Source organism: Canis lupus, chromosome 7 (genome assembly GCF_048164855.1).
Source record: "Canis lupus baileyi chromosome 7, mCanLup2.hap1, whole genome shotgun sequence".
NCBI classification, from domain to species: domain Eukaryota; kingdom Metazoa; phylum Chordata; class Mammalia; order Carnivora; family Canidae; genus Canis; species Canis lupus.
In genome coordinates, this window is record NC_132844.1 from 39,258,056 (window position 1) to 39,275,257 (window position 17,202).

At 37.1% G+C, this 17,202-nt stretch overlaps 2 protein-coding genes and 1 pseudogene across 8 annotated transcripts in view; all 3 read right to left on the minus strand.

Annotated features, from left to right (window-relative positions):
• SMAP1 (small ArfGAP 1) overlaps positions 1-17,202 on the minus strand; it is a 183,882-nt gene that overhangs the window by 29,004 nt on the left and 137,676 nt on the right. The gene's annotated exons all lie outside the window — the stretch shown is intronic.
• LOC140636789 (small ubiquitin-related modifier 2) lies at positions 1,340-2,153 on the minus strand. The gene has a single exon (XM_072832429.1). The coding sequence runs from the start codon at positions 2,066-2,068 to the stop codon at positions 1,781-1,783; it is 288 nt and encodes a 95-aa protein (XP_072688530.1). The 5' UTR covers positions 2,069-2,153; the 3' UTR covers positions 1,340-1,780.
• Positions 7,902-8,027, minus strand: LOC140637458 (U4 spliceosomal RNA; annotated as a pseudogene).

Sequence of the window (17,202 nt, forward strand, 5' to 3'; positions counted from 1 at the left end):
GGATTTGGGGGCAAGGATATAATAAGGTGTGATAATAGTAAATTAAGACCTCGCTTAAAAAAAAAAAAAAGCCACAATAAAAAGAGAGCTTCTGACCACATTTTCCCTCATGTAACTGTCACCACTTTGATATTTCATTTAGTTTAGATGTCAATCAATATGTATAGAATCCTTCCACTTTAAATTCTCCTGCTACTAAAAACATTATGCAATTTGCCTTTTAATAAGTGAGGAATGCAGTCAACTGTTAATTAATAAAATTAGGTAATTTATAATTTATTAAACAAAACTTTCTAACAAGCAAGAATACAGGTCTACTCAGATAAAGATATTTTATAAGTTTCTTAGACTTCTACTGAGCAGATGTCTCATTCAAATTATTATCCACAGATTATAAATGAATAAAAACCCTACATAATTTCCAACTCCTACATTTGCTACCTTTTTACAAAAGAGAAATAAGAGCTGAGCGTCTAAAATGTGATTCACTATGCTTTAGTTGACCAATTAATGTAGATAATAGCATTATTACATATTATAAGACTAGGAAAGCTATATAATTTCCTAAATTCTAGAGGTAATTAAAAACTTTTTTCTAAAGCTGACTATATCTTGGGGCACCTGGGTGGTTCAGCTGATTAAGTATCTGACTCTTGATTTCAGTTCAGGTCATGATCTCAGGGTTGTGATACTGAGCCCCTCATGAGGCTCCCTGTTCAGCAGGGAGTCTGCTTGGGATTATCTCTCTCTCTCTCTCTCCCTCTCCCTCTGCCCCTCCCCCTACTCACACACACTCTTCTTCTCAAATAATAAAATCTTTAGGGATCCCTGGGTGGCGCAGCAGTTTAGCGCCTGCCTTTGGCCCAGGGCGTGATCCTGGAGACCCGGGATCGAATCCCACGTCAGGCTCCCGGTGCATGGAGCCTGCTTCTCCCTCTGCCTGTGTCTCTGCCTCTCTCTCTCTCTCTCTCTCTCTGTGACTATCATAAATAAATAAAAATAAAAAAAAAATTAAAAAAATATCTTTAAAAAAAAAAAAACAAACAAACCTGACTACATCTCAAATATGCCATAACTAGTTCGATATGATTTGTCCAAAGGCTCCATAAGTGGCTAAAGTAGCTATTCTCCTGATAGGGCTCCTTCCCCTGTACCATGATTCCTTTTCTTTAACAATTTTTTTTTTTTCATTTTAAACAGAAGTTTATTTAAACAACAAGACGCTTGACTTGAAGGGAAAACTATCTAGGATTCATTTCTTTTAGAGTAATTTATCCCTACTTAAAGACAGATTGCCCTACATGTAACAGCTACGTACAAAAAAGTTATAAAATTGTCCTTGGTTTTACAATGATAAATGAAAAACATTAAAATTCTCCAATCGAACAAGGTATGCAAGGATTTTTATGTTGTTCTTTTTTTTTGTTAAACAGCGAGAGCAAAATAACTTACTGGAATATAAAGATAAGAGCTGACTGAGCATGCCACTAATGGAGAGAGGGGGTATTTTCACAGAAACAGTATTTTCCCTCATCTCATCTCCATTTGATGTCGATCAAAACATACCATTGGCCATTTAGTTAAAAAAATGCAATATGCTTGTGCACATACACAGTTACTTTATGTACAATAAAGGAATGGGGAAGGGGAAAATGAAAGAATAGAGAAAATTATACTGTAGTAGTCAGGATGTGGTGGAACCAAATTATGGCTTTCTATTTGAGAATGTCTTCTTGGTCTGGAGGAACAGAGTTCTGGAGTAAAGTAGCAGGTTCCCTTTTTAGTAGACACCTCCTGTCTGCTGCTGGAACACATCAATTGTATCTTCATCCTCCATTTCCAACTGTGCAGGTGTGTCTGTTTCATTGATTGGCTGCCCATCAAATCGGAATCTGATCTGCCTCATTGACAAGCCCTGTCGTTCACAATAGGCTTTCATTAGTTTACTAAGTGGTGTATGCCTCTTAATCTTAAACTGCACCACAGAACCATCCTGCCCCGCCACCTTCAAATTAATATGATCGTTGTTCTCAGTCTTCACTCCTTCCTTGGGCTTTTCGTCGGCCATGGCGAGTGCCGGAGTCTCTTCAGCTGCCGCTTCACAAAAAAGGTACCAGGTCCGCACCGAACACACAAGCAGCACCAGGAGCGGCAGAAGCTCCTTAACAATTTCTATTTATCACAAATTAGATTCAAAATTATCCAATGCTTACATGGTATCATTTTTCCAATAGCAACAAAGACACACTGCAAAAAAGGAACCCCACAATCTGATAGATGGGATAAGGCAAGTACCCAAATAATTTCAACACAAGGTAGAGTATAAAGACAATATGAAAGGTGTGAGATGCAACTTACACCATGATGGTGGTCATTGGATGATTAGGACTTTAAAAAGACAATAATATTTATTTTGAAGTCTGTAGGAAAGATAGGAAGCAGTCCAGTAGGTAGGAGTTAGTTTTAAAAGTAGTAAGAAAATTGAGTATGGGAAAGCAAAAAAGACAGTGGACACATCTGACGAACCTATGGGTCTAAATGTACAGAAACAATAAAAGATAAATTTGAAAAAAGTTAGCGAGGGCCACACTGTGGAAGGACATGAACAACCAACTAGAGATAGTAGTTAGATAGGATACCAATTTTCAAAGAGAGTAGCCAAAGCAAGATACTACTCCTAGGAAGTGTTATGCATAAGAACTGTACTGAGAAAGAAAATGATTATTACCATTGTAAGCATGGGGGTATGTTGGCTGTGACATGATCAGAGTAGTACTTTAGCAGTGTAAGGCAGAAACCAGATAATGAGCAGCTGAACACCCCAAGAAATGTCTTTACAATCAAGAAAACCAGGTCATGTTCCCCTCAGAACAGGATTTAACAGTCTAGAGAAACTGTTCCTAAAAAGGTGCATACATAGTCCATGAAGAAGGTATCCCCAGCTTGACCTTTAGCTATACAGTCATTTACAAACCCTTGTTTTACAGTTAAAACCCTCCTTACTGGTTTTTCAGTTATATTACGGGAAAGGGCATGCAGAGTGGGAAACTGGTTATATAAACTTCAGTGTCAGTCAAGGAGCTCTCAGCCCCACCCCACTGTAAGTCACAGGTCTTCCCAGTCCAGAAAAACCCAATACATATCCAACCCCCAAACAAAGTAGGGGCCGATTTCACCTCGCAGAAGCTGCCCACTCTCCCTTAGATAGTGTACTGTTGTTGCTTAATAAAACTGTTCTCTGTTTTCCCTTTGGGCACCAATTTCTAATTCTTAATTGCTTCAGGCGAAGAGTGGAGACACAGCACTTTCTGCAGAGACAGTAGGATTAAATTAATTTACTCCCTCATTACAACTTGAAATCTGAAATATATTTTCTAATAAGTTGCTCAATAACATTACAATTACCAGAATACTACTCTCATCTGGATACCTGTTGAAGTCTTTATAATAGGATTTCACCTTTACTGAAATTTTTAGTAAAAATTTATGAATGACAAGTTACTCAAAGACTATTGGGTTGTACTTCATCATATATTCTACTATAAGACTGAGTCATCTTTATTGCTTACCCTATAGTCTCAATTGCCTAATACCAGTATATTAAAATAAAAATAAAAATCACTGTCTTAATTCCTAAGATACACTGATTGTTGTCATTACTATATATGTATGTGTATGCTGTCACAACCAAATTATATACAACCTTGTTTAAAACTATTTTATATAAGAAACAATCTTGCATGTAACTCATTTATTTGCATATCTTATTTTGTTTTACTAAGAATCTTGTTAAAGTTTCCTTTTTTCTTCTTTACCATTTTTAATGTACTTATAAATCTTTTTCACATTAAACTTTTCAACACAAAGTGTACTCTGTTTTTGAATTTAATATTCTTTCATAAGTTGAATTTTTAGGGTTCGATTTGGAACTGTAATCTACATTTTATTTCTCCAATCATATGGACATCTTTCAGTAAATGATTTTTTACATGGCCTAGGGACAATACAATCCCAAATAATTTTCGCTGGGCTGGAAAATTTGAGATTTATATACATTTCAAAACGAGAAGGAACCTTCAGAGACATTTACTCAATTCATTATGTGATGAATAAAATATCACTGTAACATCTCTCTTACATGGTCATTCTCTCTATAATAAAATTTTCTAGTATTATGGAATCACTGGATATGGTGATACAGCATATTCCATATTTTGACAATGCTAAAAATACTAGAAAGTTTCCTCTTCAGGCAGCTTGCAACATTTAGTCACTTACCCCTATTCTCCATGATAGAGCCATGCAGAAAACAAGTGAGAAATGATTAAGTGGAGCTTTGACCCTCTCAGTAGGCATATCAGACCACTAATTCACATCAAGTCCTCAGTCATCTAAAATTCCCTGACATTTTCCTTTGTGATATTATATTCAGGATAGCTGAGGTTTGGATGCATTTATTTTGGAATTTTACTTTTGTACAATTTGTTGGAATTTTTAAGATTTCTGAGGAATTGTTCTGTCATGCAATGTCTTAACTAATCTATGTTGCTTGGTTATTTGAAAATTTGGACAATATGACATTGATGTGCTCAATTAATACAAATGCTGAAAAGAACAAAATCCAGGATTGAGTCCCAAAGAATGCAGCAAACTCCCTCGATACTAACATCAATTCTATTAACTGGATTTCTCTGGTATAGCTGTCCATCCAGTTCACAATCTACAATTTGCTCATCAGACATACCTGTTTACATCTTGACCAGAAAGATATCTAAGAATCTCAAACAATAAGCTTAGTCTGACAGAAATTGTTCCCAAGAAACCCATGTAAGCACCTAGTGAGTGCTGTTAACACTCTGAAAAAAGTAATTAAAAAAAAAATCTCATTTGAATTTTGCACAGAATTCACATCAAGCTCAATGATACAAGCATCCATAATCCACGTACATTTTCCTTCTAAGAATCTGGACATTTGCCTATCTCTAATCTTCTAGTTCCTATCTCAGTTTGCACAGTTTCTCAAAGAATGACCTAATGTGCTTTATACATTAGGTCTACAAGGTTTTCCACAATTTAACATAAACATCAAATGCCTACATTGGTAAAATAATAGTTACTTTGCAGGATTTTTGTGAGGATTAAGTAAAATAATAGAGTCCTTTTCATAATGGGGGAGATACATAATAAACACTTTCATAAATGGCAGTCAGTGGTGTTGTGGTGGTAGCCTTTACAGTTATATGCCAGGTTCTATAAAGCACTACGGATACAAAGATGAATGAGACTTGGTTCCTAATCTTCAGAAGCCCATATTCTAATCAAGCAAACAGACATAAACATAACTGTGGTTCAGTGTGGATTAGCACAATGACGGTGTTAAAAAAAAAAAAAAAAAAGGAAGCCTCCTGGAAAGTCACAAGAATGTCATGCTTAGAAGCTCAACACATGTTTGAATAACGCATTATGAGGTGGGTGACTGTATGTCCCAGTTTGCTCAGGACATCTGCAGTTAATGCCTCTTATTCCAACTTGACTATTAATAGTACCTAAATTGCCTCTTATTCCAACTTGACTATTAATAGTACCTAAACCAGGTATCACTGGTTACTTCACTCTTAAAAGTATCTAATTTAAAACACTCAGGTGTAAAGGGGTTCCTCTCGTTCTAGCAATGGTAAACTCCTTGAGGACAGAATGATCTTTCAAAGTTCTGTAAGACTGTGGACCACATGCAAATGCCTAGCCAGCCTCTCAGTAGTAAATTAGCAAGATTGGAAAAAGAGTCAGTAATTCCAAAACAAGGAATAGGCTGTATCTATACCTCTGTCTTTAACATTCATCTTGCTATTTTATTATTGCCTCATACAGTAGCCTGGAAATTCAGAGAAAGAAAAAGAGTTACTTATAATTACTACTTAATAGCAAAATATAACTGAAAGAAAAAAAATAAGTAGAGTACAGCTGGAAGGGGCCACCACCTTGCCCATCACATAACACATGTTATGGGAAGCAAGTACTACACCTTTCACAGATGACCTGCTTCTGGGTCAGAATTTTATATGTGGATAAGCAGCTCCCCTCACAGCAATCCATGCAAAGTCAGCCCTCAACACAAGAATAAAAATAATAACAAGAAATACAAAAAAAAAAAAAGAAAGGAAAATTAGCCAAACACCTAAGTCTAAACCACGCTTGGACACTTCCCAGCTGTGTAAGTTAGAGTATCTCTGAGCAGGGTTAGCTTCATGGGAGTAACCAGAGAGTAACCAGAGAGTCCCACAAAAGGTTTAACAGCTATTGCATCTTGAACTTCATTTTATCTTTGAACTTTGAACTTGATTTTGTAAATCCAATAAGACAATGAAACATAAGCACAGAAGGTATGTGCAATATGTGCCCTTGGCTGCCCATTTGCATACAGTGGTCATGCTGTTTTATGAGCACAGAATTTCTGTGTAAGGACCCAAGTGGGCACAATGTAAGCATATTAGGTCTACAACACGGTAAACAGGATATCAAGAGCCCTAAAGAGGCCGGGCTTTCTCTTTCCATCAGAACTTAAAAAGCAGAAGGCAGTAGTATTCTAAGAAACAAGACAGACCAAAGACTCCTATCCTTTCTTACTCATGTCACTTCCCTGTATCAGCCAACCATTTACAGTAAAAATGATGACAGGAGAGAGAAGTACCTTTCCTTTCAGTCCTTCCTTACTCACCAGTTAATCAAAAATATGGAATATGTACATATTAAGAAGTAAAATAAAAAGAGTATAGTTAGTTTTGGGCATTATTCTCACTATTGTGGTAATAACAAAATATCCATGCATATACAAGCTAAGAAATACCAAGGGTGTAAATTTGATGATTCCAAATATGAGTTAAAGCCTCTTATGATTACAGTTAAAACCTGCTTTACAACATAAAGATGAATGGTAAAATTTATGTTGATGTAAATTTTTTATTTTTATTTATCTAGAACATTATTTTAAGGTAAACTCTACTCCCAATGTGGGGCTCGAACTCATGTATTTAGAACAACATTAAATAGCAAATAAAAGACACCTTGATAGTTGAGAGAATGTAGAAGAAACTTAAAAAGCTCTGTATTTTAGTATATTTAATGGTACTTTTTTCTTTTTTTTTTAAAGTTATAGCTGGCTCTGTCTCTGAGCCTTAGCTTTTGATTAGTACAATAATAACTGTCATATTGACGTTATGACTGCCAAAATAATAATTAAGATAAATAAAACAACACTTTCAGTTTCTGGTCTGGCAGATAAGCAGCTTGAAAGTCACTACTTCATCCTAACAAGTAAAAGCTGAACAAACTGAAAAATTAACAACTCTTCTTAGATTCATCAGAGAAGTGAGGTTGCAGACAAACAGCAGCCCCCAAAATTGGAAAGAAAGCATACAGAGAAATTCACTTTTTGGAGCACAACCCAGCAGCAGGGCAGAAAAACCTGAATTGTATGTAATTGACAAAGTGCTGAAAAGACTCTCAACCTGAGCATCAAAAACTGCAGAGCGATCCTGTCCCGTGGGGGTCCTCACATTTCTGAATTTTACCAAGGTTCTCTTAGTGAAGAGTAGGGAGAAACTTCCTTTGGTTTTGTCATGGTATGGGGAAAAGTAGAGCCCAATTTATTGGAGCTTTTTCAGTATCTAGCTTACCTGGGAGAAGGGAAATAACCCATTTAGTCCCACTCCGGCCATCCTGTTCCACCTAAGGTAGGAAAAGAGGTACTGGAGTAGTTCACTGCACAGGGACACAGGCTCACTAAAAGGTAAAACCTAATCACAGGACTACTGAATGTCTCTTTTCTTTGCACACTTCACCAAAACTTTACTAAAGCCCTATTTATCAGAGTTCCTGTCATCCTATATGTACATTATACTTAGCTTTCAAAAAAAAAAAATCACAAGGCAAACAGAAAGGAACAAAACAGTTTGAGAAAAGTTTTTAATTAGCAATAATCACGCCTCGAATAAACCTCATTGGCTATGATGCTGCCACTGTGCAAAGCTAGGAACAAAACAGTTTGAAAAGATAGACCAAGCATCAGAACCAGACTCAGATATAGAAGAGATGTTGGAATGAATTATCAGACTTAATTTAGAACAACTATGATTGCTAAGGGTTTTAACAGCAAAAGTAGATACATACAAGACCAGAGGGATAATATTGGCAGAGAAGTGGAAACTCCGAGAATCAGTGCTATAGATCAAAAACACAATAACATAAATGACAAATGCCTCTGATGGACCTTGTTAGTAGACTGGACATAGCTGAGGAAAGAATCTCTGAGCTTAAGAATATGTCAATAGACATTTCCAAAATGGAAAAACAAAGAGAAACAAACTGAAAAAGAAACAATATTCAAGTGGGACAAATATAAAAAGTATAATATACATGTTTTTGGGGTATGAGACGGAGAAGAAAGAGAAAAAGGAAGAGAAGAAATATTTGAAGCCATAATGATTTAAAATTTACCCAAATAAATGTTGAACACCAAACTGCAAATCCAAGAAGGTCAGAGAACACCAAGCAGGATAAATGCTAAAAAACAAACCAACAAAAACCTTCCACCTATCATACAGTTTTCTAACTACAGAAAATAAAAGATAAAGCAAAAATTCTGAGAAGAGAGGTTAGATGGCAGAGGAGTAGGATGATCCTAAGTTTGCCTCCTCCCTCAAATACAACTAGATAAATGTCGAATCATTCTTAACACTCAAGAAATCGATCTGAAGTCTTAGAGAATAAAGCTGCAGGTCTACAATCTGGAAAAATGACCCAGGAAGGAAGGAACTGTAGAGGGTTGATTTGTGGAAGAAAAGAGCTAGAGGTACTCACCAGGAGAAGGAGCCCTGATCATGGAGGGAGTAGTGAAAGAGAAAGAAGAGAGAAAGTGGTGGGGGGGGGGGGGGCTGGGGAGAACACTGAAAACACACACAGGAGACTGCTAAGAAAACTACTCCCAAAAACCACAGACAAGGAAAAACAAAACAAAACAAAACACTGAGAGGGAGAAAGGAGAGGGTAACAATACCACCAGTTTTCTATAAACAAGAGTACAGATTCTGAAGTTTCAGAGGTCTGAGACATTGCTAGGTTCATGCCTGGGTCGCTGAGCAGTGCTCTAGTGGGAAAGAAAGCTGGAGACTTACCAGGAGGCAGTCTGAAGATCCTCAGGGTCACAAGGGGAAAAGCAGTTCCTCTGTTTGGGGTGCATTTGGTAGAGGTGACACAGCCTCTGTGGGGGCAAAGGACCCTGTGGGAGCCATCAACCTATTCCTCTCACCAGTATGAGAACAGACATCTGCAGAGAGCAGTAGACCCTGGCCCCAACTGTATGTTGCAATTTACCATAAACTTTGAACCAAGATGCAGTTGTGTGACTGCCTTCCGGGACAAGCCAGCACCAGCCACAGTGCAGGGAGATCTTCTCCCAGAAGATCAGTGCAGGTCCCTGCAGCAGGGGATCTTTGAAGTGTGGGATTTTGACATTCAACTGCACCTGAAACAAAACACAGGAATGCTGCACCACTGGGCAGCTGGGTAGCTCTGACACAGGATGAAGGCAAGGATCAGGGACACAGGAGGGGTCACTGTTTGCCTGTGAGGGCTTACTGAAGAGGGGTGACTCGAATTTCCTTCCCTGGAGAGAACCAGGCAAAGCCATTTTCTTCTGAAGTCTGCCACTCTGACCCACCTCAGTGAGCTAAACAATGCCATCAATTAAATGAGGAAGCTGAAACTACAAACCCAGCCCTACTGTGCCCTGCAGGTACGTTTCCACCAGGGCAATTCCACCTATTAATCAGAGCAGCAAGACTCTCCCCCAAAAGACGAGCAAAAACCCCTCACACATACCAAGTCTACCCATCACCCTACTAATCACTGAGTGCTGCAAAGCTTCAGCTCTAGGGGAACAGGTTCGAGTACCCTTTGAGGTTTTTTTCATTTCTTTTTTTGTGGTTATAGAAAAAAGTTTTTTTAATATTTTTATTTTTAAAATTTTATTTTATACATAATTTTTTTCTTTTCTTTCTTACTACATTTTCTCTATCAAGCTTCTCATAAAAAAGCAAATAAAAACACATCTAGGATCTAGCTTCCTTTATGTATTTTATTAATTTTTTAAAAATTTTAAACTTTTATTTGGCTTTTTTCCCCTCCAAAATGACAAGATAGAGGAATTCACCCCAAAAGAAATAAGAAGTGATAACCAGAGACTACAAATACAAGTAATATGTCTGAACTAGAATTTAAAACAATTATATGGATACTACTGGATTTGAAAAAATCATAGAAGATACCAGAGAATCCCTTATTGCAGAGATAAAAGAACTAAAATCTAGTCGGGCTGAAATTAAAAATGCTATAACCGAGATACAAACCTGAATGGATGCCATAAAAATGAGGATGGGCAAATCAGAAGAACAAATCAGTGATACAGAAGATAAAATTATGGGGGCATCTGGATGGCTCAGTTAAAAATCAGACTTAATTTCAGCTCAGGTCATTGATTTCAGGGGCCTGAGACAGAATCCCATTTTGGGCTCTACAGTGATTCTCTCACTCTCCCTCTGCCCCCTCCCGAGCTCATGCTCTCTCTTAAAAAAAAAAAAAAAAAAAAAAAAAGTAAAAAAGATAAAATTATGGAGTTGTAAAGAAGAGGGAAACAAAGGTAATGAATCAGGAAGGCAGACTTAGGGAACTCAATGACTTATTAAATGGACTAACATTTGTAGCATAGGATTCTTAGAAAATGAAGAGAAATAAAAAGGGGCAGAAGTTTAATTCAAGAAAATTATAGCTGAAAACTTCCCGAATCTGAAGAAGGACACAGTCGTCAAAATCCAAGCAGCACAGAAAACCCCCATTAAGTTCAACAAAAGCTGTCAATTGCCATGGCATTTCACAGTGAAATTACAAAATATACAGACAAGGAAAGAATCCTGAAGGCAGCAAGAGAAAAATATGTCCCTAACCTACAGGGAAGACAGATCAGGTCACAGCATATCTGTCCACAGAAACTTGACAGGCCAAAAGAAAATGGCAGGAAATATTCAACATGCTCAATGGGAAAAATATGCAGCAAGGCCAATATTCAGAATAGATGGGAGAGAAAGTTTCCCAGACAAACAAAACCTAAAGGAGTTCATGACCATTAAACCAGTCCTATAAGAAATTTTAAGGAAACTCTTTGAGTGGAGAAAAACGACCAAAAGCAACAAAGACTAGGAAAAGACCAAAGAACATCACCAGAAACACCAACTCTACAGGTAACACAATGACGCTAAATTCCTATCTTTCAATAATCATTCTAAATGTAAATGGACTAAATGCTCCAATCAAATGACACAGGGTGTCCAAATGGATAAAAAAACATGATTCATCTATCTGCTGCCTACAAAAGGCTCATTTTAGACCTAAAAACACCTGCAGATTGAAAGTATGGGAACAGAGAAGTATCTATCATGATAACAGATGTTAAAAGAAAGCCGAAGGAGCCATACTTATATCAGACAAACTCGATTTTAAAGCAAAGACTACGACAAGAGATAAAGAAGGGCATTATATCATAATTAAGGGGTCTATCCATTAAGAAGATTTGATAATTGTAAATATTTACGCCTACAACTTGGCAGCACTCAAATATATAACTCAATTAATAAACTCATGGACAATAAAACACTAATAGTAGGGGACTTCAACATCCCACTTACACCAATGGACAGATAATTGAAGCAGATAATCAACAAGGAAACAATGGCTTTGAATGACACACTGGACCAGATGGACTTAACAGATATATTCAGAACATCTCATCCTAAAGCAGCAGAATACACATTCTTTTCAAGTGCACATGGAACATTCACCAAAACAGATTACATACTAGGTCATAAATCAGCCCTCAACAAGCACAAAAGGATTGAGCTCATACCACACATATTTTAAAACCACAACACTATGAAACTTGAAGTCAACCACAAGAAAAAATTTGAAAAGATCACAAATATGTGGAAGTTGGAGCACTTACTACTAAAGAATGAATGGGTTAACCAGGAAATTAAAGAACAAATTTAAAAATACATGGAAGCAAATGAAAATATTGTCATTATGATAGCCCCAAACTGCTGGGATACAGCAAAAGCAGTCATAAAAAGGAAGTACACAGCAATACAGGCCTACCTTAAGTAACAAGAAAAGCCTCAAATATACAACCTAACCCTACACCCAGAGGAGCTAGAAAAGGAACCACAAATAAGTTAAGCAAGCAGAAGAAGGGAAATAATAAAGATCAGAGCAGAAATAAATGATACAGGTCAATATCCCTAATGAACATGAGTGCAAAAATTCTCAAGATACTAGTAAATCAAATCCAACAGCACATCATAAGAATTATTCACCATGATCAAGTGGGGTTTATTCCTGGGTTGCAAAAGTGGTTCAATTTTGTAAGTCAATCAACATGATACATCATGTTAATAAAAGAAAGGATAAGAACCATAAGATCCTCTCAATAGACTCAGAAAAAGCATTTGACAAAGTACAGTATCCATTCATGATAAAAACCCTCAACAGGGCTAGAGTTAACAGCACAAGAAACAACAGGTGTTGTGAGGATGCGTAGAAAGTAGAACCCGGTTACACTGTTGGTGAGAATGCAAACTGGTGCAACCACTCTGGAGAACAGTATGGAATTTCCTTCAAAAACTTAAAAATGAAAATACCCTACAACCCAGGAATTGCACTACTGGGCATTTACCCAAAAGATACAAAAATACAGATTTGAAGGAGTACATACAACCAGATGTTTACAGCAGCATTGTCAACAACTGCCAAACTATGGAGAGAGCCCAAATGTCTATCGACTGATAAATGTAAAAAGAAGATGTGGTATGGGGATGTCTGGGTGGCTCAGGGGTTAAGCATCTGCCTTTGGCTCAGGGTGTGATCCTGGGATCCAGGATTGAGTCCCACATTGGTCTCCTTGCTGGAAGCCTGCTTCTCCTCTGCCTGTGTCTCTGCCTCTCTCATGAATAAATAAATAAAATCTTAAAAAAAAAAAAGATGTGGTGTGTGTGTGCATATATATATAATATATATGATATATATAATGGAATATTATATATACATATTAATACATTATATACATTATATATAATGGAATATTACTCAGCCATCAAAGAGAATGAAATCTTGCCATTTGCAAAGACATGGATGGAACTAGAGTGTATTATGCTAAGTGAAGTAAGTCAGAGAAAGACAAATACCATATGATTTCATTCATGTGTAATTTAAGAAACAAAATAGATGAATATATGCAAAGGGGTAAAAGAAAAGAAAAAAAAGAAGAGAGGGAAACAAACCAAACAAAAGAGAGGGGATGTGCTAGATAGATAATGGGTATCAAAGAGGGCACTTGTGATTATGAGCACTGGGTAATGAATCACTGGATTCTACTCCAGAAGGCAATATTGCACTGCATGTTATCTAACTAAAATTTAAATTAAGAAAAGAAAAAAGAAACATTTCTATAAGAAGACAAAGGGAGAATAATACTTATCTATTGAGGAACAAAGATAAAGATTACACTGAACTTCTCCTTAGAAGAAAGGCAAGCAAGAAAAGACTGGAGTCAAATATTTTAAAGTAAAACAAAAACAAAACAAACCCCAAATTTAAAGTATTGAAGGGCAAAACCCCACAATCTTAGGATTCTGTAGTCTGCAAAATCACCCTTCTAAAGTAAAGGAGACATAAAAGATTTTCTCAAACAAGAATGGAGGGAATGTGTGGCCAATACACTTGCCTTACCAGAAAGAAGGTCTAAGTTCTTCAGAGTGAAGGGAAATGATAAAGGTCAGAAACTTAAAACTACATAAAGAAATGCAAACCATAAACAGATAAAGGTAAAATAAGATAAATACTACAACAGTGCTTTGTAAACTTTAAAAATAAAAATATAAACATTTGAGATTAGTGTTACTATTATAACTGAACTCTTTCCTCTCTCCTTCCTATTATCTCAGAAGCTGATAGCTCTACATACCATCTTATCATCAGGTACTATGATCAGAACACAGCACTGCCAAATTATTTGAGTGCTACTATATACTCTGTCAGCCTGCTTTATCATACACCTTACACTGTTACAAGGTTTCCTTTATAGACAGTTGTAAATTCTAGAAATTGTAGCAACTTATTACCATATCACAAGAAATCTGTAGAGAATTTCACTCTTTCACTGTTTGCAATAATGTGGTGTAATAAGTCTACGGTGAAAACAGAAGTTCAGCATCAGAAACCATTCATTTAATTTTCAAACACAGAGGATGTTTATTTAAAGTTCTTTCCTTTAATAAAATATTTAACAATAAAATAAAATCACTGTTAGTAAAGAACAGAACTAATAATATATAGCTACTTTATTTCAGAATGTTACTTTATATAGCTATTACTAAGGTAACATTAGTTGATAGTTAATATGTTAATACGTCTAAATTCATGTTTTAAGCATTTTAGTAACTTGGTAAGAATTCCATTCAAAAGTATTATTTGATGTTACCACAACCATGGTAACAACTTACATGTATGGAGTTCACATGTAGTTAATCTATGTTTTTATTTTTTTACTTTTATTAGTTAATGTTAATCAATCTAAGAATCATGTTAACATCTAGTTTTGGAGCCTGTGCTCTTTCAGATAAAAGCACAATCAATTAAAGTACTGAACTGCTGGTATAGATACTACTACCACTATCACATCTACTCCTGACAACACTACTAGTATTAATTACCTATCTCCTTCCTCTCCCCTGCATTAGCTTCCATCCTAACCTAGTCTCTTTCTCTTCTGAACAATGGAAATTCTCTTTGGCACTTAGTTGTGGTTACTTCGGAATAATGCTGTGCTATATTCCAATACTTTACTTCTAGTTTTATATCTTCTTTTTAAACTAAAGAAAAGGTAGAGAGCAGTAAGCTCATATCTTCTTAGTGATGCTAGTTTAGGGAGGAGCATACGGAAAAACTTTCAAGACAGCCGAACATATCACACAAGTTATCATATATTTTATCAACAACCGATGAACAGATTACTTGTATGAAAAATTGCTAATTTCTAAAGTCAAAGACAAAAATGAAAGCTGCAAAGTATTTCCTGCAGGATTCGGGTAAGCACAAATAGCCAACTGATAAAAGACAACTGCATCCATCACTGGATATGCATACTTACTGCTAGTTCCAGATGCTTTATTACCCATTAGAGAAAGCTATTAAAAGGAAGTTATTGTTAGGTGGTAGGAACTAAAAAGGAGTGGGAGGAATGCCCCAAGGCAGAGTCCCAAGTCCTTAAGAGGTAATGATAGAGACAGTGAGCTGGAGACAAGGGTGATAAATAAGCTACACAATAAAAGCCCAGGGGTGGTGGCAAAACATCCAGAGGTGACTTCCAAGACCTTGGGGCTGAAAGACTAGTGTAGATAGATAGCTGTGGGTGTTGAGCAAGTGCCCTCCTCTTCCACCTCTGCCCCAGGGAAACCCCTAAACTCTTTATAATTCATTTGCAGTGCAGGTATAGCCCCTCCCCACCACAGAGAAAGGCTGCCAGTAGGCTCTGGTACAATCCTAGCAGGGTCAAAACTCATCCTTCCAACCTGTGGGAGGAATTCCCCAAATGACTGGACACAGCCTCCATCAGAGACCACCCCACTGTATGTCATAGCTCCTCGCAGCCCAGAAAGACCCAATAATACCCAATCCCAAAACAATCTAGGGGCTGGTTCTACCTCAGAAAACCTGATTGCTCTCCCACCTTCATGGTGTACTTTTGCTTTAATAAACAAAGCATTGTGCTTGCTACTTTTCTTCTGTCTTTATTAGAGCACAGATCCCCACGTAAATCTTCTCATGGGGGAATCCAAGGACCAAGAACTCCATTCACACAAGGCAGACTCTCCCACTGGTAACATTATCACTGGCAGAGATTCAGGTCAGAAGCTATGGGATTTAAATCCTGGCATTACTTACAGACTACATAATCACACTCAGCTCCCGTTTCTTCATCTAAAGAATAAGGTGGATGGATTAGATTGCTTATATCCTTACCAGCTCAAACATTAGGAGACTACAAATAAAGTCTGATGTGGACTCTAAATATCTCCACTCTATATAAATGCATGTATGAGTAGTATGATGAGGAAGCAGAAGGCAAGCTGAGGGCAAAGCACAAGAGGACACCCCATACCCACCTCCCCATTCCCAAGTGGGTTACGTGTTTCCTCAGGCATTCCTGGTTGCCCTAAAGCTAAGGGAAGAAAAAAGCAAATGGTTAACTTGTAGAGATCACAGTACTGGGCAGCCCTGGTGGCCCAGTGGTTTAGTGCTGCCTTCAGCCAGGGGTGTGATCCTAGAGACCTGGGATCAAGTCCCATGTCAGGCTCTCTGAGTGGAGCCTGCTTCTCCCTCTGCCTGTGTCTCTGCCTCTCTCTCTCTCACTCTCCCTCTCTCCCTCTTTCTCATGAATAAATAAATAAATAAATAAAAAACCTTAAAAAAAAAAAAAAGAAGATCACAGTACTACAGGGAATGAATCTCCCTTGGTTCACAAATGTCTTAGTGATTTACAAGACAAAAATTCTTATCAATACCCTAACTTCCAGAGACCCATAACTCAATTTCCTGGAGCCCTAACACGACCCTCCCTTCTATGAGTGATGTGGGAAACTGAGGCAGAAGAGAAAGTAAACAAAATTTCTGACATACGGGTCTTGTCCCCATGCTTTAATAAAATTACCTTTTTGCACCAAGACATCTCAGGAATTCTTTCTTGGCCATAGGCTCCAGATCTCATCAACATTCCAAAACTCCATCAAATATGGTGCTGCTGGGCCTCATCAGGAGCTGGTGCATACATTTCCATACAGCCTATTAGCTACCTACCAGGAATCTTTAGTATAGGGAAACACCTTCCTAAATGGCAAGGCCCATATAGATATTCTAAGAAATATCATGAATATATTAATCAGTTTAGCTATCGCTGTTTGAACAGATCCTCTTAGAACTGCAAAAATTTAGTAATAATTCATCCACCAGGACCATTTTGCTATAATAGTAATAGCTGTTAATTTTAAAAATACTTTTTATATTTTGGATAAATAATATTTTTCTAATATTACAGAGGTAGCT